This window comes from Ammodytes marinus (genome assembly GCF_949987685.1).
Source record: "Ammodytes marinus genome assembly, chromosome: 23".
Lineage (NCBI taxonomy): Eukaryota > Metazoa > Chordata > Actinopteri > Uranoscopiformes > Ammodytidae > Ammodytes > Ammodytes marinus.
Genome location: NC_137227.1, coordinates 15,163,344 through 15,183,747, shown reverse-complemented (window position 1 = coordinate 15,183,747; position 20,404 = coordinate 15,163,344). Strand labels below are relative to the sequence as shown.

The 20,404-nt window shown below is 40.4% G+C and overlaps 1 protein-coding gene across 1 annotated transcript; it reads left to right on the top strand.

The window, feature by feature from the left end:
• The first annotated feature begins 852 nt into the window (after positions 1-852).
• Positions 853-12,130, top strand: sf3b2 (splicing factor 3b, subunit 2). The gene is made up of 22 exons (XM_080051595.1): positions 853-986; positions 1,450-1,496; positions 1,743-1,793; positions 3,697-3,927; positions 4,272-4,353; positions 4,607-4,701; positions 4,992-5,100; positions 5,230-5,324; positions 5,416-5,562; positions 5,709-5,813; positions 5,952-6,074; positions 6,229-6,309; positions 6,624-6,851; positions 7,258-7,407; positions 7,549-7,638; positions 7,858-7,965; positions 8,117-8,224; positions 8,355-8,497; positions 8,798-8,899; positions 9,379-9,478; positions 9,818-10,009; positions 11,758-12,130. Exons 1-22 carry the CDS (start codon positions 857-859, stop codon positions 11,827-11,829), a joined length of 2,589 nt encoding a protein of 862 aa, XP_079907721.1. The 5' UTR covers positions 853-856; the 3' UTR covers positions 11,830-12,130.
• Positions 12,131-20,404: the final 8,274 nt, after the last annotated feature.

Below are 20,404 nucleotides of genomic sequence, written 5' to 3'. Positions count from 1 at the left end.
CTGTAACTAAAGCGTGCCATTCCCAGTGCGCCTGCGCGCTGCCCACCAGCCAGGCTTTACTGAGAGGGGGGGGGGGGCTGTTTATACTACACTATGAGCTGTCAGGGAGTTGTTGAATATCCCGCAAGATTAAATTAACATGCTAATTTATCACTATAGGTTATTTTCTTCACTTCACGTTTGATTAAATCATAGACATTCTTTGGAAAGAGGTTCACCAATGGATTGTTTATCTTATACCCAATTTTACCACTCAATGTATCAATACATATCTATAGCTACATATGCAATGTATCAAATAAACTTTCACTTAATTTTGTGCAGGCATCAGATTACGTTTTAACACTTGGTTAAGGTTTCAATAAGTTTCATCACTGAATACATTCCTAAACTACCCAATATTTACAATTCGACCAGAAACATCTAAAACAATTCTCCATAGTCCATCCATACACATGTAAACATTCATTTGTAGGCTACACAAAATCGTCTGTTTGACATTTTTTAATTATTTTCTTTTGTTGCAAGAAAAATCACCTTCTACTAAACTTAAATTATTGAATTTTTGTGTAAAACACTTTTTTTTATTTTACCAACTTATAAAGAATGATAATAGGGATCAGGGATGTCAAGCAAGATGAAACCAGTAAACGCTGACATCTAGAGGCTAATCATAGATATAACATACATGTATAAATGTCTATGGAGGCTAATAGTAGTACAGTACTCCTTTCTGACTTCATGTCCCAGCAGGCATTGCGGCGGAGTATTTCCCGTCGTGCATTATGCCAGCCCCGTTCTACGCCTCTCGCGTGTCTTCCGCCTGCCGCCGTTGTTTCATTGAGAGAAATTCAACATGGCATCCGACGGACCACCGGGCACCGAATCCCTTCCGTCTGATTTAGGGAGTGCTATTGCGGCGTTAAACACATGGAGCCACCCGGAGCTTCAGGGCAAGCTGGCGGAGCTGGGGGCGCCCACAATGGGTAAGAAAAGAACGATAAAGACGGGCGAGCGTCCTGGAGAAAGGACCGTGTTTAGCTAACAGTTGCTAGTCGGTTGCTAACGCTAGCTAGCAAAACGCAGCACCTCCGTTGCAATGAGCCAGAGCTAGGCCTGTTTTGCATAACTCAAATAAATAATACGTATCTTAAAATGAAAGAAATAAACAATTCAGTATGTTGAAAGCAGCATTAACATGTATATTTCCCTGTTGGTATATTGCCCATTGTTTCAGCTTGACGGCTAACTTCAATAAACAGCTATGTAAGCACTTGTCAGAGTAAACGATAGTTTGCTAATTTCTCTGGTTATGCAGTTTAGTGACTGTTGAACTAGTGAGCCAATCAAAGCTTACACCCAGTGTTATTGCAATGGTATACATCATGACTACTGATGACAATAGAGCCTACTTTTCCTATGTTCATTTCGTGTATCCTCTTTGTTCAGGTCCCAGAGAGGAGCTGGTTGACAGACTGAAGGGCTACATGATCCAGGTAAGTGTAACATTAATAACTTGTATTATTGATTGATGTTGAATGTCTTGAGTGTTTTCAGTAGCACTGAAACTACTTTCAGTAGTGCCTTGCTAGTTGCTTCTACATCCTAAAAACATAGTTGTAAACAGAGGCCACTGCTGATCTCTAACTGCTTATTGCATTTTAAGAAACAATGCACAATAAATGTCTCGTATACAGTTGCTACAATAGTCTTCACTCCTGTGTGCATGTTTCTTTCTGCAGACTGGGATCCTCCTCAGCAAACCTAAAGATGACAAACCGATGGGCTCGCAGGTAAATATCAATCACATATCGACTGCAAAAATCTTATGATTACAGTTAATATGTATTTTCTCATGTATTATGCATTATTAATTTTAAGTAAAGCCCTTCAGTTAGTGTGTATATTTATAGCTAACAACATTACAATCTCAATTGATTATTTATTTTTTTATATAGTGTTGTTTCTGTGTATGATTTGTTTTGAGACAGAAATGTCATAGTTTTCCACCCACATCCCGACTACATGCAGGGACGTTGGAACTACTTTCTTAGGGGGGGTGCTGTAACTTGGCCGAGGTGCAGCGCTATCAGACAAAGCAGTAGGGTACTGGTAAAATTAGCAATCTACAACCATGATAAAATAGCCCAATTATATTTAAAATAATTTGATTAGAATTAAGCTATTAAAACAAACTATAAAAGCAAATAACATTTAAGAATTTTCCAAAGTATCCTTATAGCCTTTTAAAAAAGAAAATCGTGAATTTGAAGGACGTAGGTTTTGATTAAACATTGGGTTGTGACATTTTATAAGTGGGGGTCTGGGGGTACTCCCCCCAAATTTTTTGAGCATTAAAGGCTTAATTTCCTGCATTCTGGTGAATTTTTATTCACCAATTTGTTCCTTTTCTGCATACATTTGTATTCTTGTGCCCCGCTGTGATCGGTGAATGATAACCGGGGCAGTGCACGTCACGTTGTCGAGGGGAAGGCTTCCGCGATCTCCGGTAGTTTCAGTTTACAGCCGACAAAGTTACAATCACAACGACCGCATAGACAGCGCATGGACAGCGTTTTAATGAAGCCTCTCATTCTTATTATCATAAGGGCGTTGAAGCAAATGATATCTAAACATTTTGGCGGCCCTGGTGGTGGGTAAAAGGACAGCGCCATTGGCAATCTCTCCTCAGCAGTGCAACTCACAGTAAAAGTCCATTGCACAGCCGATTCCTGCCTCTGATACGTTGACTCGCAACATAATGACTCGAGGCTATGCATTGGCGATTTCCCGTGCCTATTTTTTCTCTCCACGCAAAGCGTTCTCTCTCCCATTGCACACACGCATGCCCCGGCCGCTTCTGAGAGCACAGCCAGTGTTGGTTCCACCCGAAAAAATAAAATAAACACAACTTGGACACAGAACCTGAAGCTGAATGACCGCTCTGGTAACGGGCAGTCCATTACTGGACGCCGAATACTAGACCCCGAATATAAGACGATCCGACTTTTTTACGACCTTATGAAGTGTTAATATGTTCGCCTTTACTTGATGCATGCGCGATCACCGGCCGGCGGGGACACACTTCTTATCAGCGGTTACTTGGCACGATACCGGCACACGCCTTGGAGGAGCAGGTGCGCAGGTGAACGTTGCATCCTGTCAGCGCATCTCTCTCCCTCTCCCCCCTGTGGTAGGGCGCTTAGCAGACTGGATTTTTAATGATAACCTAATGTTCATTAGTTCGCGCCCCTCAGCACTCTGACTCTACCGAAGTGCGCATGGGAAGGCGGGGCACAACCGTAATCTCGTTCTGGGCACGGTGAAGAAATGCGACGGGCATATAAATGTAATCTAGCCTATATAGTATATAGCCTATAAGCTATATATATTATACTGTAGGGTATATATTTATGCTCTGTCAAGTTGATGTGAGGGAGCAGGAAATGGGAAAGAGGACATAGGCTATGAGATCGCGGGAGCACAGGGCAAAGTGTAGGGGGGGCGAAGCGGTGGTGAGGGGGGGGTGCGGCCGCACCCCCCGCACCCATACTTCCAACGTCCCTGACTATATGTAATCATACTAAGATAAGCAGCTTATGTTTCTCTCATTAGACATCTATACAGGCTATTTTTAAGTGTCAATAAATGTAATGTTTTTCTGACTAAAAGAATAACAATGGCTTATTTCTCCAGATGGGGGGAATGCCTCCCATGCCCCCTATGCCTATGCCCCCCATGCCTCCAGGTATGGGTATGATGCATTCTATGAGCATGATGTCTGGCGGGCCCCCTCCCCCCGGCATACACATGGGCATGGAGCCCCCGGGCCTGCCCCCGCCCGGCCTGTCCCAGGACGACCAGCTGAAGATGGTTCAGCAGAGAGCCGCCATGGTGCTACAGCAGGAGGAGAGGGCCAAACAACAGGTGAGGTCCACATACTACAGATGATCAAAAAAAGTATGTAGTTTGCATGCACTGTAATTGCTACTACTCTCCATAATTGGATGCTAAAAATGACTTTTTGGTAGAAATAAGATATCCATCCCTACCTAGGATATTTTCATATTGTGTTTGACTTACTTCTGTCACTAAAATCATTACAGCAAAATATATTTTTTATATTTCCAATTTATTTTTTATTTATTATTTTTTTCCCTCATAACACTGAGGGCATATTTTTTTCTTTTCTCCTTCTTGCAACTTTGATTCCACTCCTTTTCTTTATCATTGTTGTTATTTACCTCCCACCTCCTGTGTTCACATATCAGGCAATGATGGAACACGAGCGTCAGCACGAGATGGTTTCCATGCATCAGGGTCCGGGCTCCAGAGGCATGCCTCCAATGAGAGGTATGGTGGTCATGCAGTTATTATATTCACATTTATTATTTCCACTGCACATTACTTCTCAAGTAATACAATGTTTTTGTAACATATTTATTATGCCTTAGCCTCAAGAAAGAGTTACTTTTCTAAGAATAGATGGAGTTTAGAAATGACAGCGGTTTCATCTGTACTCTCTTTTTATAGCACATGTTTGGTGTTAAATATTCATATTCTAATAATAACAAACTTTTATCTATTTCAAAATGTCATGTTGCAGGTATGGATCCACGCGGGCCGCTGCCTCCCGGTGTCAGTATGATGCCGACCCAGAAACAGAGAGTCCCCCCTCCTCCAGGAGAAGACAACAGAGAGGTAGGCAGATGATTTCTCTTTTCAAAACATTTCTTCCATAACACAGGCTCTGTATTTAAAACTAATTCATTGATTTAATGTATGTTTTTGTTGTTGTTGAAAGATTAAACTTTTAATGATACGTTAAAGGCTAAGCCTCTGGAAAAATGCTTTGTTTTTTAGGACCAGTAGTTTTTTTCCTCTTGATTTGGCCTGGCGCGCTATTGTTCAGGGACTTAGATCTCTCATATATTGACGATGGGAGACTCAGACCAAGTTGTGCTACATTTCTTGTCTTGCCTCCATTGCAGGTGTGGCAGAGCGAGGAGGTGAGCGTCAGCGGGCCGAAGATCCCTCAAGCTCTGGAGAAGATCCTGCAGCTGAAGGAGATCAGACAGGAGCAGCTCACCGACCCCACAGGTCAGTGCAGATACAGCTTTTCAATTCAACACATTGAAAAGAAGCTTGCATTGTGGAGGAATATGAATTACTTTTACTCAATGTTTTAGTGTAATATTTCTAATGTGATCGGTCTTCTCTTGCTTCCAGGAGAGGAGGACGGTGATGACGAGGACATGGCCAACTCCTCTGCACCAGTCATGTCTGAGACAGAAGAGGACGACAGCCAGATCTCTAAGAAAGATGTAAGACTTTTCTCACCATCTTTCTATTGATATGATAATATTGTTATAATTGAACAATTTTAGCTTAATTCAACCATCTTTTTCCTTTCAGAAAAACCGCAGGCGGCGAAACCGCAAGAAGAAGAGCAAGCAGAAGCGCGCACAGGAGAAGAAGGAGCAGGCCGAGCAGAAGAAGAAAGATGACGATGATGATGATGATGAAGAGGAGGGTGGCGATAAAGACAAAGACAAGAGCAAGGTATTTTCAAAAGCCTTTTAAACATTGAGGCCAGGGGACTAAAGATGAAAAGTAGCAATGCGAATTATTCTGGTATTTTTAACCCATGTATAATCATGCATTTTATTGATTTGCACTGTCCCCTTCCTAAATAAACTGAATTGAAGGACAAGGAGAAAGAGCCAGAGGTGGAGATCGAGTACGTCACAGAAGAGCCCGAGATCTACGACCCGAACTACATCTTCTTCAAGAGGATCTTTGAGGCGTTCAAGGTGAATACAGAGCATGGAATAGTAGTTTTCATTTGTACCGCCGCAGATAAGATGGGTCAAATGTTATGTGTTGCTTTCAGCTGTATTATGGCATTTTGTTTTTCTATAATGCAGTAATTTCATTCATTCTTTTCTCAGCTGACCGACGATGTGAAGAAAGAGAAGGAGAAAGAGCCGGAGAAGGAGCCGGAGAAAGCGGCCGTGCTGAGGAAAACGGGATTTGCGGACGACCGCATGAGAGACAGCGACGATAGTGACGATGTATGATTTTTTTTACTTTACCTTTTTATTTAACCGACTTGCAAATAGTCAAAATGTCCGTAAAGAGATAAATGTAAGAGACCGGAACAGAAAGTACCAGATTCTGCTCTTATATGTGTAAAATATCTGATTTTATTTTTCAAAACATTTTCAGGAAATCAAACCGGACCTCTCTAAACTCTCAAAGAAGAAGATGAGGAGAATGAACCGACTGACTGTGGCTGAACTCAAACAGGTAAACTACAACAGTTCAACATTTGATAATTATAATTGTATCCTGTTGTTGTGGTCCACAAAGATGATTAGTACTACACTAAGTAATCCATAAACTTTTTGTAAAAATTCAAAGTGATTTGAAGACGCACATTAATTTATTTCTCCTAAAAAACAACACTATTTAGAGATGATAACTGCTACAAATGATACACTCTGATAACGTTACTGTGCTCAGAAATGCATTAACGTTAACATGTGACATTTTGGACGTTTTTAATTCAGTAAAGTCTATAGCATTTGGTCTCATTTCTCTGCGTGCTCTCTTAACTCTAGCTGGTGGCCCGTCCAGACGTGGTGGAGATGCACGATGTGACGGCCCAGGAGCCCAAGCTGCTGGTGCACCTGAAGGCCACCAGGAACACGGTGCCGGTGCCCCGACACTGGTGCTTCAAGAGGAAGTATCTCCAGGGCAAGAGAGGTATCGAGAAGCCGCCCTTTGAACTGCCCGACTTCATCAAGAAGACAGGCATCCAGGAGATGAGGGAGGCGCTGCAGGAGAAGGTGGGTTGGCTTCCCATAAGGACGTTTGTACATTTTTGAGCCGCTGGTTTCAACTTTTTATTTTATTTTATTAATACAGGCAAATGATAGACATAGAACACAACCTAATGGGGACAAGACAAAAAAAAATAATGCATGAAATAAAATACAGATTCAAACAAATGTATACATTTAAATAATATAAAATAAATGTAGTCAATAGGTTCCCTTGAGTAACTGAACAAAAATTATATATATTTTGATAGACAGTGCCAAAACATATACATATGACAGCTAGAGCAGTTTAGACCTTTTTAATATCTGGGGACAGTTTACATCCAGAACATAAATATTTTTAAACTTTTTCTATTCTTAATAAGAACGGACGCTGAAATTCAAATATTCTTTTTAATTTTTCCATTTACAGGAAGACGCCAAAACCATGAAGACCAAAATGAGGGAGAAGGTTCGTCCCAAGATGGGCAAGATCGACATCGACTACCAGAAGCTCCACGACGCCTTCTTCAAGTGGCAGATCAAACCCAAACTCACCATCCACGGAGACCTTTACTACGAGGTACGAGCATTTTTCATATCCTGTGGAAATAATCAAATTTGTATTATTTCCTTTTGTTATTATTCCTTTGCTGTAGGTGCTCTAAGCTGCTTTAAAATGGGTCCCATCATTTGAACTTGTGTTTGTTTTGTGTCTCTACAGGGAAAAGAGTTTGAAACCCGTCTGAAAGAGAAGAAGCCTGGTGATCTGTCTGACGAGCTGCGCATCGCTCTGGGCATGCCAGTCGGACCCGTAAGAGCCACTAACATTATGATTCTTTGTCAATTTACGGAATAGAAAAACTAAATATGTATGCAAAACATTGAACTTATGGTCAATTTCTCTCACAATATGAAAACATTTGTTATAGCTTTGGCCTTGCCACCCTTTTCAAAGAGCCATCTAGCATATATCTTTTTATAAAACCTCTTGTGTGTCAGTGAGCTTATATTGTCGGTTTCTCTTCCACAGAACGCCCACAAGGTTCCTCCTCCCTGGTTGATTGCTATGCAGAGGTACGGACCCCCGCCCTCCTACCCCAACCTGAAGATCCCCGGACTCAACTCCCCCATCCCAGACGTAAGACAACTCCCTTCTTCCCCCATACTATAACAATCCAATTTATATTATTCCTCTTGAAAAGTTTTCTCAATCTTATTCAACACTGCAAAGATGATCCATGAATTTGTCAGTGTGATTGATTTTTCCTGTCTTTGTGTTTGTCTGTTAGAACTGTACGTTTGGTTATCACGCCGGAGGCTGGGGGAAACCGCCAGTAGATGAAATGGGCAAACCTCTCTACGGAGATGTGTTTGGGACCAACGCTGCCGACTTCCAGGTAATCAGCTTTTACACACACACACACAAATCTAGGTTCTTGTAGGCTCTTTGCTAAAACTGTAAAAATCGTAGACTAGAGTATTTATTTGCCTGTTTAATGAACCCTTATGTCTTTTCTTCATGGCCAGGCCAAAGCGGAGGAGGAGGAGGTGGATCACGCGCCGTGGGGAGAACTGGAGCCTTCGGACGAAGAGTCGTCAGAGGAAGAGGAGGAGGAAGAGAGCGACGAGGAGAAACCAGACGAAACAGGATTCTTCACACCAGCAGACGGGTGAGTGACACATGCAAATGATTGGTCAACGCTTTAATCAAGATGTTATAAAATACCAATGCATGAATCTGGATGAAAACAGTCCCATTTCCTTACCTGGAAGTTGTTTAAGTTTTTACTTTCGTCCAATAACAAAACATGTATTCATAGATATGTGAGGACATTTCTGACTGTATGTTTGGCATCACTCCGAAAGCTCCTTGTGCTTGATTTTCAGATAAGCTCAAAAATATGCATTAATGTTCTTGATTATGCATATGTAAACTCATAATTCACTGTATGTGTTTGTGTGTGTTGCAGTGGTCTGATCACTCCCGGAGGATTCACGTCCGTCCCCGCCGGCATGGAGACGCCCGAGCTGATCGAGCTGAGGAAAAAGAAGATCGAGGAGGCCATGGACGGGTGAGTCTCGCCACGGCAACTATGCTGTTTAAATATCACCATTTACTCCCTGTTGAGGGAGCATCTGACATTTCATTTTCAGTGCATGGGTTTACTGAAAGAATTTAGAAAAACGCATTTATACAGCATTTACACATCTTTTTATAATTATTTAAAAAAAAAGATAATATGTCAATAAAAAACTGAACTGTGACTTACACTTAAACGTTCACTGCCCAGGATTTTGTCTGGAAAAATGTCTTTACAACAACAATATGTCTTTTATAAGAGTTATTGAGACAGATGCCATTCATTTTGTACTATGGTTAAAAAAACATTGTTCTCTATGGGTTAACGGCTAATAGCAAAGTTTAAAGTGACAATTAATTGCAGCCACATTAATCTTTCCATTTAGAGATATTGTTCTGTTTCATTTTGGAAAGCGAATGCATTATGACTTCTATGCGCTAAAACACTTTTATTGGTGTGTTGTATTATAGAAATGACACGCCTCAGCTGTTCACGGTGCTGCCAGAGAGAAGAACTGGGCCTGTAGGAGCCGCCATGATGGGCTCAACACACATCTACGACGTATCGGGGGTAAGATATCTCTCTCTCTCTCTCTCTCTCTCTCTCTGTCTGTCTGTCTGTCTGTCTGTCTGTCTGTCTGTCTGTCTGTCTGTCTGTCTGTGTAATAGACCAGTGCATATTGACGTACATTTATGTAAATATGCGAGATTATAGCTGGTGGCTTATTTACATCGTTAGTCCCTTTTGGCGGGTTGACGTTTAGTTTGAGAAGCTCCAATACAATAAATCTGGTACATTTACATGATGGACTCTGGTGCTCATGTTGATGAATGTGCGCTGCCCCTTTTTTGGATAAAGAAATCTAAAAAAGAAGTGCTAAGGTATTAAAAGTGAGTGTTTTCCCCCCAGGCGATGGCGGCCCGTAAGGCGGGCGGAGGGCAGGAGTCCCAGGGCGTGGAGGTGGCCCTGGCCCCTGAGGAGCTGGAGCTGGACCCCATGGCCATGACACAGAAGTACGAGGAGCACGTCAGAGAGCAGCAGGCGCAGGTGGAGAAGGAAGACTTCAGTGACATGGTGGCAGAGCACGCAGCCAAACAGAAGGTACACCACACACATACTTGTCTTTTAGTTATTACACAAATACATGTTTTTATTTATTTTAATACAGACAGCAGATACACTTGACACATAAAGCCTTTTCTGAAGTCTGATTGGTATTTCTCTGAAACAGAAAGGTTTGATTTAAGAGCAGTTGCAGCTAACATTTTGAAATGGATAGAAATTAGTGCTGTCAGTTTAACGCGTTATTAACGGCGTTAACGCAAACCCATTTTAACGGCGTTAATTTTTAATTAACGCTCTTTATGGCCTAGCAAACGTTGTGTTTTTTTCACATGCTGTTGCATCAACTAGTAATATTAGAACAACTGAAACACCACAAACTATTCATATTGCTCGCCATTGAGTTACTGTTAAGTCAACCGGAACATATCCTACAGCGTAACTTCACATTAAAATCATTTAACTGGCAAAACGGCGAAACGTTAAGTCAATTTTGTCTTTTATTTTGAAGCAGAAACCGGAACCTAGCACTTCCTAGCTCAGCTGTGCGACCTTCACTAGTCTTCCGTGTGTGACTCGGGGACTACGCGGAAAAAGAACAGAAAAGAAAGCTTGTCATTTGCAAAAGTCCTACTTATAACCCTGCGCCCCCACCAAAACCTCCATTAACATTAGTGGCAGCCGCCAGTCATTCATTTTCACTTCAATTTTCGCTATCAAGGGTGACTGAAGCCTCGGCTGCAGCAGCGGTATACCAACCACTATCACACAAGTGTATGGTGTGTCCACTCCATAAACAGTCTGAAATAAGTCGTGGATGAACGACTCCCAAAACATTTAGGCAGCAACCAGTTTAATTTAGCCTTAATACTAATTTATTTTATATAGGCTAGCCTATGTTGTTTTATGGTTTAGTTTTTAAATAAAAAAAGGAAGTTCCAATTATGTTTGTGTATGCTGTTCTATGGGTGGGTGGGATCTACATTGTTGTCTATTTGCACTGAATTGAAAATTATGATATTTAAGAAGAAATACACTGAATTACAAGGGTGTAGAGAATGGGTGTGAACATTAAAATGAGAAAACATAATGGGACAAAAAGAAATCAAGGTAAATTTAGGCTAGAATAGATTAAAATGTGCGATTAATCGCGAGTTAACTATGACATTAATGCGATTAATCTTGATTAAATATTTTAATCGTTTGACAGCACTAATAGAAATGTATGAAAGAAGACATATATTTATATAGATATATTTTGTTTAACCAAAATTACAATATATCCCTTAAAAATCTAACTATAAGAGAAGCATGTGAAGTTGCTAGAACTTTTGGCAAATGCAGGTGTAAACAAAAAAATAGAGTCTGCAGTGAAGTATGGTTTTAAAGCAACGAAACAATTGGTTCTTACTGTAGGAAACAGCCATTATGATTCTTCTTAGAAAATTGTTTGAATTTAGTTGCATTAAAATAGGCTGTGCAACTTTATGCAATATTTCCCTTATAACTTATTACTTGGGCTTCTATCACTTTCAAATGTTTTTGTTATTTCTAACTTTTATTATCTGAAATGCACGGTAACGATTGGGATTAAATAAACATGATGACAGATGTCAATAACAGATGACCAGCTAACGCATGACGCATTTAACACTTGATCATTTTTGAATCCTCATGATAAACTGACCTTTGCTCACGTAGGAAAACAACGTTACTCTGGTATATCTATTTATGTTGGCATTTAAATAATAATAGCCTGATTATTTCTATCTTTGTCATCCACACAGCAAAAAAAGAGGAAGGCCCAGCCGCAGGACACACGCGGCGGCGCCAAGAAATACAAAGAGTTCAAGTTCTAGAGCAGAAGCGCTGCGAGAGAGTGACGCACAACAGCAGGAAATGCAACATGCAGAGACACACTCAGATTTGAACTTTTTACAGGATGCAGATTGCAACACCAACCATCTGTCCCAACAGTAAACACATGTTGTCCCCTTTTTTTAAATAAACTATAAATAAACGATGCTTCTGTGACTCGTACTACATGAGGACGATGGACATGTATTTTCTCTGGTTGACGCTCTGTTTTACGTCTTGAGTCATTTTTTCACTGTAACCATGTTTTGATTTTCAGTTTTTTTGTAAATAAATGACGTGATGAAAAGAGTTAGCCAATGCTTTGCCTATTTCTTCTGAATCGCTGTGTAGTGTTTACTTGCAATAGATAATGTGAGTCAGTCTGTCAAATGATCCAGTCGGAGGCAGAGTGATAAGGGGCTAATAGGAGGAAACTTTAACAATAAGGGCATGTCCTTAGCTTTTGGTTGTATTTTGGGGGAATTTGTCGAGTTTTGTATTATTAGGAGGAGTTACCATAATACCATTATAGCATTACACATGTCTGGACATTTATGGGTGATTCTGGCCTGTATTCAAGGCAACAACAGTCGAATCAAGGTCCAAACAATGTTGGGATCAGCTGGTATCTGATAAGACCCAACACTTTATACATATATGTTTGGGTTAAAAAAAAATTACTTCTTTACAATATTTATCAGTCGCAGCATAGAGAACCCTTTGAAACCTATAGAATGTTTGGAGATAATATTTACAGAAATTATAACCATTAAATTCATAAATAAAAAGTAAAGCGTCTTACAAAGTGTTGATGGTGATGAATCCATAATTAAAATGAATGATTTGATATTTTGGATTATTTTCTATTATTTCCAAAAGTTGGAACATTAATAGTATGTCTGTATGCTAAATATGAAGCTACAGTCAACCCAGCTGCTCTTTAACTTAGCTTAGCATAAACATGGGAACCAGTTATCTACATCTAACACCAATAAAGCTCACTAAATAACACTTCAAATCCACATTAAAATCATTAATGCAACAAGCTGCAGTGTGCGCTTTTGTCCACAAGAGGGCAGTAGAGGGTTCTGAACGTGACCGTCACTTGACCGTCTGAAGCACAGTGACCTACATAGCTGCAGCACCCGCGTACACAACAAAATAATCAACAGGCTTTTACGGTTTTAAAAACACAATACCTTTACTGCCTAAACTGTTTGGACAACTGGTGATGATTGCAGCAGGTGTCATAATTATTATTAATAGGCCTACTATAAGGAAAAACATTTTCTTTTGTGACTGGGCCATGTGCCAAAATTGGAGTAAATGACATCATATCTTGGCATGTAGGCTGCGCATGTCTTCACCTTTGTTTGCCAGGACTCTCACTAGTTCAACATGGCAGACGGACTTTAATGACTGACCCGTATAATGTAATAGAGCAGAATGGATTGGTAAATCAATGGTCGGGGAAAAAAGTAATTTTTCAATATTCAAGAATCAGACAAAAGTGAGGATTTGATGTTGAGAGTCCAAAATGTTTACTCCAATAGTTAATAAAATAACCAAGAGATTCATCAATATTAAAATGAAAGTTAGTTGCCAGCATAATAAATATGAATTTGTGTATTTTGTAAATAAAGCGAGACGTGTAAATCATCTAGACATATAATGCAAGTGCATCCCACATACGTATGTGGGATGTATAATTGTGTTACGTAACAATAAGTATTAATCTTAATTGGCTCTGACATTGCCTCTGAGTCATACAGTGTCGTTTGATGACCTGGCAGATTTAGGCCACTGTGTAAAAAGCAGATAATCCCGTGACTGTATTTATAATCCGCTAGATTCTAATCTCTTTAACGCAGACGGGAGAAAGGCATGTTGATAAAGAGGGGTTTCAGTCAGCTGGCTCATTAGAAGGGAGGATTTATTCTACATGTGGAAGTGGTTATTAAAGGCACAGCATACATCCAATTATTTCCTACATGTTAAATGCTCAAACTTCCACTTGGTATTCATGTAGGTACCTACTTTTGGTTGGAGAAATTATAATAGGCTACATTTTGCTCCTAGAATCAATTAAAATCTCAATTGATTTGATAAACAATATGCATGATAAAAGTTAAAGAGGAAACGTTCTGGCTCACACACAGACACACACACACACACACACACACACACACACACACGCAGGAGTGGCAGCAGTTGCTTTAGTCACTAAATAGAGAACTACAGGTGTATCTTGGCGTTTGCAGGTGAATGCATTTAACTTTATTTTTTTCTCTACCGGAAGTATTGCTTGTACGTAAAGGTGTCTAGTTTTATAACGTTTTATTTTGAAAGGTTTAACCGGGAGTATTACTTGTATGTGATTGCGTCTAGCTTTATGCCATAGTTACGGTATGTGGCCACAGGGGGGCGACAACGTCCGTACTTTGAATAGCATATCGATTTAACTTGTCATTTACTTTTTTGACTCGAACATTATGGGTGTTATTTAAAGTAACGTTACTACAAGAGAGTAATCTTTGTTTATGTAGAAGTTAGTGACAATAGTTCTTGCTCGACTAAACCTGATTACAAGCCAACTGCTTAATACAAACTGTTACAAACCGTTAGCTTATGCTAGTGAAGCTAACAAAATGTAGCCTACTCCTAATAATACAAGGTTTTTAACGTGTGCTCTGTCCAAATACAGGTATTGTTTTGTCCGCTTTCATCACATATATTAACTGGTTTAGTACATTAATCATTTGAGATGGTATATACATTTTTACAACGCGAATTTAGTAACACAACCAACACTTTTTTTAACCAAAAATATTGCTTGAACGTAATTACGCCTAGCGGCCAGTGTGGTTGTAGTAATGATTGATGGCCACAGGAGGGCGCCTGCTCTCACGTTCTGGACTGACTCCATAAATGTCCGTAGGCGTAGTAATTCATTGTGGCCACAGGAGGCGTAATTATAAGGAGATGTATGGCCGTGTCTGAACTGCCATACTAGCGTCCTACATCCTACATACTCATGCATACTCTCTACTCAAAGATCGATTGTGTATGCGAGCTGCGTCTAAACGTTCTCAGTTGAAGTATACTCAAGCAATGAAGAATTTCTTCTTCTTCTTATAAGATTCAGGCAGTTTAGACACTGTTAAGCTTATAACCGCCCTCTACAGGTTAGATATTGAACTAGATTTTTACAGTCCTGTGTTCATCATCTGTGTTTTAGACCTCTTGTTTTATAATAATGATGTTTTGAGGCGGAGGATCCCTCCGACGCTCTCTGTCCGGCTCATCAGCACTCAGCTGTCTGTGAGTTGAGCTGGACGAACCGCGGTGTGTGGAACAGCGATCTGTTCTAATTTCTCTCCACTATCAGACTCACAACACTCATTTCACTTAGTGACTCTAATGTTGTTAGGTATTTATCTTCATCTCTTATCTATTGTAAGAGTTTATGAATGACTGCACGTACAGTTGTCAGATCGCGGAACCCCAAACAATGTTGTTGCCTAGCAACTTGCTCGAAAATATTTCATTTTCCTGGGCGGGTAGAATTGACCCAGTGCATTATGGGGCGGTTGAGTAGGAAAAGTATACAATCGATTCATACCCAAAATCTTCCCGGAAGTTAGTACTCATCCGGGAATTTCTCACATACCCAAACTCGCATACCCAACCGTCACATACTCAAATTGAAGTCAAAATGAGTATGAGTAGGACATTAGTATGGCAGTTCAGACACGGCCAATGTCTTATATTTACAGAAACAAGTTCCCCTCACTTGTTGATATAAACAGGTGCATTGGTCACAATAAGCATTATAAACATGGTTTATTATACAATACACAGAGACAGCATATGTGGGTTCTGAGTGGATTTTTTTTTTCAAATGAGTACATTTTAATTGTATACATTTCTACATCTTTTATTTTTATTACATTTTTTTATTCTTATTTTTTAATGATCCTTCCTATAGTCAGAATGCTCAAGGCATTTGATGCGCATTGTCCAAAGAACACAAATTGCATTAAATGCAGGTTTACAAACTCTCTATCTCACACACACACGCGCGCGCAGGAGTGGCAGCAGTTGCTTTAGACACTAAATAGAGAACTACAGGTGTATTTTGGCGTTGCAGGTGAGGTGAATGCGTTTAACTTTATTTGTTCTCTACCGGAAGTATTGCTTGTATGTAAATGTGTCTAGTTTTATAACGTTTTACTTTTAAAGGTTTAACCGGGAGTATTACTTGTATGTTATTGCGTCTAGCGTTATACACTGTTGTAGTTACGGTATGTGGCCACAGGGGGACGACAACGTTCGTGGTTTGAATACGGTTTTACTTATCTTTAACCTTTTTTGACTCGGTCTGAATGGGTGGTTAAATGCGAACTGAAGTTTTGCTTTGATGTTATTTAAAGTAACATTACTAGGCGAGAGAGTAATCTTTGCTGTAGAAGTTAGTGACAATAGTTCTTGCTCGACTAAACCTGATTACTAGCCAACTGCTTAATACCTGCACACCGTTAGCTTATGCTAGTGAAGCTAACAAAATGTAGCCTACTCCTAATAATACAAGGTTTTTAACGTGTGCTCTGTCCAAATACAGGTATTGTTTTGTCCGCTTTCATCACATATATTAACTGGTTTAGTACATTAATCATTTGAGATGGTATATACATTTTTACAACGCGAATTTAGTAACACAACCAACACTTTTTTTAACCAAAAATATTGCTTGAACGTAATTACGCCTAGCGGCCAGTGTGGTTGTAGTAATGATTGATGGCCACAGGAGGGCGCCTGCTCTCACGTTCTGGACTGACTCCATAAATGTCCGTAGGCGTAGTAATTCATTGTGGCCACAGGAGGCGTAATTATAAGGAGATGTATGTCTTATATTTACAGAAACAAGTTCCCCTCACTTGTTGATATAAACAGGTGCATTGGTCACAATAAGCATTATAAACATGGTTTATTATACAATACACAGAGACAGCATATGTGGGTTCTGAGTGGATTTTTTTTTTCAAATGAGTACATTTTAATTGTATACATTTCTACATCTTTTATTTTTATTACATTTTTTTATTCTTATTTTTTAATGATCCTTCCTATAGTCAGAATGCTCAAGGCATTTGATGCGCATTGTCCAAAGAACACAAATTGCATTAAATGCAGGTTTACAAACTCTCTATCTCACACACACACGCGCGCGCAGGAGTGGCAGCAGTTGCTTTAGACACTAAATAGAGAACTACAGGTGTATTTTGGCGTTGCAGGTGAGGTGAATGCGTTTAACTTTATTTGTTCTCTACCGGAAGTATTGCTTGTATGTAAATGTGTCTAGTTTTATAACGTTTTACTTTTAAAGGTTTAACCGGGAGTATTACTTGTATGTTATTGCGTCTAGCGTTATACACTGTTGTAGTTACGGTATGTGGCCACAGGGGGACGACAACGTTCGTGGTTTGAATACGGTTTTACTTATCTTTAACCTTTTTTGACTCGGTCTGAATGGGTGGTTAAATGCGAACTGAAGTTTTGCTTTGATGTTATTTAAAGTAACATTACTAGGCGAGAGAGTAATCTTTGCTGTAGAAGTTAGTGACAATAGTTCTTGCTCGACTAAACCTGATTACTAGCCAACTGCTTAATACCTGCACACCGTTAGCTTAAACTAGTGAAGCTAACAAAATGTAGCCTACTCCTCCTAATAATACAAGGTTTTTAACGTGTGCTCTGTCGAAAATAAAGGTATTGTTTTGTCTGTTTCATCACATATATTAACTGGTTTAGTGCAATAATCATTTGAGACGGTAAATACAGTTTTACACCGCAAATTTAGTAACACAACCAACCCTTTTTTTAACCAAAAATGTTGCTTGAATATAATTACGCCTAGCGGCCAGTGTGGTTGTAGTAATGATTGATGGCCACAGGAGGGCGCCTGCTCTCACGTTCTGGACTGACTCCATACATGTCCGTAGGCGCAGTAATTATAAAGAGATGTATGTCTTATATTTATAGAAAAAAATTCCCCTCACTGAAAATAGACAATAAACAGTTCTTAAACATCCGGAAAATACACGAAAAAATAAAGGTGTAAATATATTCATTTATTTTTCCACTATAATTTTTCATAAAGTTTAATTAAAGTGAAATTAAGAAGTGCTTTATTTTCTGTATTACATTTGTCGTTATCTAGTAGGCTTACTACACTGTTGTAGTTACGGTATGTGGCCACAGGGGGCGACAACGTCCGTGCATTGAATAGCATATCGATTTAACTTCTCATTTACTTTTTTGACTAGATCATTATGGGCGGTTTACTGCGGACTGAAGTTTCGCTTGGGTGTTAGTAACGTTACTACAAGAGAGTAATCTTTGCTTATGTAGAAGTTAGTGACAATTTTAGTTCTTGCTCTACTAAACCTGATTATTAGAAAATTACAAAGGTAAACCCCTTTTTTGTCTTTACTACATCTAAATCTATGTTGTCCGATTACAGTTAGTATGCTGTTAGCATGCATGCATGAAACCTCATATGGTGTGACGTAACATCATATGGTGTGACGCCACATCATATGGCTTTGCCCGTCACACCATATGATATTCTGTATTTTCTTACACATAAAATGATTATTCACCTAAGCTAACACGTTATTTTTGTATTGTTTAGGTAATGGCTAGGTGAAATGTATATTTTAGCATTTTTTCTTTTATTGGTTTATAATCACATAAAACTGTGACTATTAGTTCATTTCTACAGCTCTCCTGGGTAGTTTTCTAAATAAAAGCCCTTTCAAAATAAAAGCCTTTCCAATAAAGAACAGGAAATAGACAATATGAGCTCTTGAGAATTGGGTTATTTATTTATAGGTGATATTTACATGTTCTTCCTTTTTGTTTGGCAGCTTGAGGCGGATACAGAAGAAAGAAAGATGAGGACAGGAAAGACAGTTGCAGAAAGAACACGGAGATACAGAGAGATATTGAATGGAGATCCCGAAAAGAAAGAGGAAGACAGGTAGAAAAAGACGTGAAAGGTAGCCTATATAAGAACCATTCATTGTGGCCACAGGAAGGCAGTATAGAGGCGTAATTATAAAGAGATGTATGTTTTATAGAAACAAGTTCCCCTCACTGAACATAGACAACAACTTAAATTCATTTATTTTCCTTTATAATTTTTCATAAAGTTCAATTAAAGGGGAATTAAGTAGTGCTTTATTTTGATTTTATTAAATTTGTCTCAGAAACTATTTTGGGGTTTATTGAATAATAAGGTTGGAGGAATTGTGCACGCTGTAGTGATCTTACATAATTCACCTATGGAACTGAAGTTCCGGGGTTCCGGGGGAACTGTTATGACTGGGGGAATTTCCTGTTTTGTTTTGTTGGCGCTTTGAGACTATCAAGAGTTGACTGTCTGCTCCGTTGTTGTTACTCGACAAGTGTATTAATGTCATTAAAGCAGTTAGCTCCGTCTTTTGACACTCCGCCTCCGACTCCCGTCTCTACACGCCACATTGGTGACCCTGACGTCAGTCCCGCTGAAGATTCCGAGACTGATTTGAATATCGATCGCAACAGCATGGCGCTTTCCATCGTTCTCAAACTGCCGAAGTTCTGGGAGACGTCCGCGGCAACGTGGTTCGCACAGGCAGAGGCTCAGTTCACCCTCCGTGGGATTACGGATGATGCCACACGCTATTACCACGTCGTCTCAGCACTGGAGAGCTCCACTGCAGCCAGGGCAGTAAGCTTTATTACATCTCCTCCTGCCCAAAATAAATATGCAGGGCTCAAGGCTTACCTCCTCAAAATCTTTGAACTGTCAAGATCGGAAAGAGCCCGGCGTCTTCTTGCCATTCAAGGCCTGGGGGACAGCAAACCCTCCGAACATATGGAAATGATGTTAAACCTGCTGGGCACGGAGGTACCAAATTTCCTTTTCATCGAACTCTTCCTGCGACACATGCCACCACACGTCCAGACAGCGCTCGCGAATACATCCATCACGGAGCCACGGGCTCTGGCAGAGGAGGCAGACAGGTTCTTTCTGGCCACCCAGCGTTTCGCCCCGGATGTGCTGGCCCCGACACGCAGTTACACTCGTGCGGGCAGCAGCGCTCCCCTTGGCGGAGGACACGCGTCCACCGACAGCCTTACCGCTGCGGGCTTGTGCTATTTCCATGCACGTTTCGGGGCCAAGGCAAAAAAGTGCCGCTCTCCGTGCACTTTCAACGCGGCGGGAAACGCCAAGGCCTGCGCTCAGTAGTGGCCGTGAGCGCAGGCACAAAGGGCCGGCTGCTGTTCATCGTGGACACCCTCTCCAGGCGTAAATTCCTTTGCGACACCGGTGCACAGAGGAGCGTGGTGCCGGCTACGGTGGACGACGCCGCCGGCGGGTTGCACGGCCCTCCCTTGACATCTGCCAACGACACCCCGATCCGAACGTATGGCACGAAGTCTGTGGATTTATGTTTTGGAGGTCAACGGTTCACATGGGATTTTGTTACAGCCGACGTCTCCTTCCCCCTCCTCGGCGCAGATTTTCTG

Coding starts and splice junctions, on each gene's coding strand:
- sf3b2 (XM_080051595.1), top strand. CDS start 857: ATGGCATCCGACGGACCACCGGGCACCGAATCCCTTCCGTCTGATTTA. Junction 7,966..8,116: donor TCAACTCCCCCATCCCAGAC/GTAAGACAACTC, acceptor TTTGTCTGTTAG/AACTGTACGTTTGGTTATCA. Junction 8,498..8,797: donor TTCTTCACACCAGCAGACGG/GTGAGTGACACA, acceptor TGTGTGTTGCAG/TGGTCTGATCACTCCCGGAG.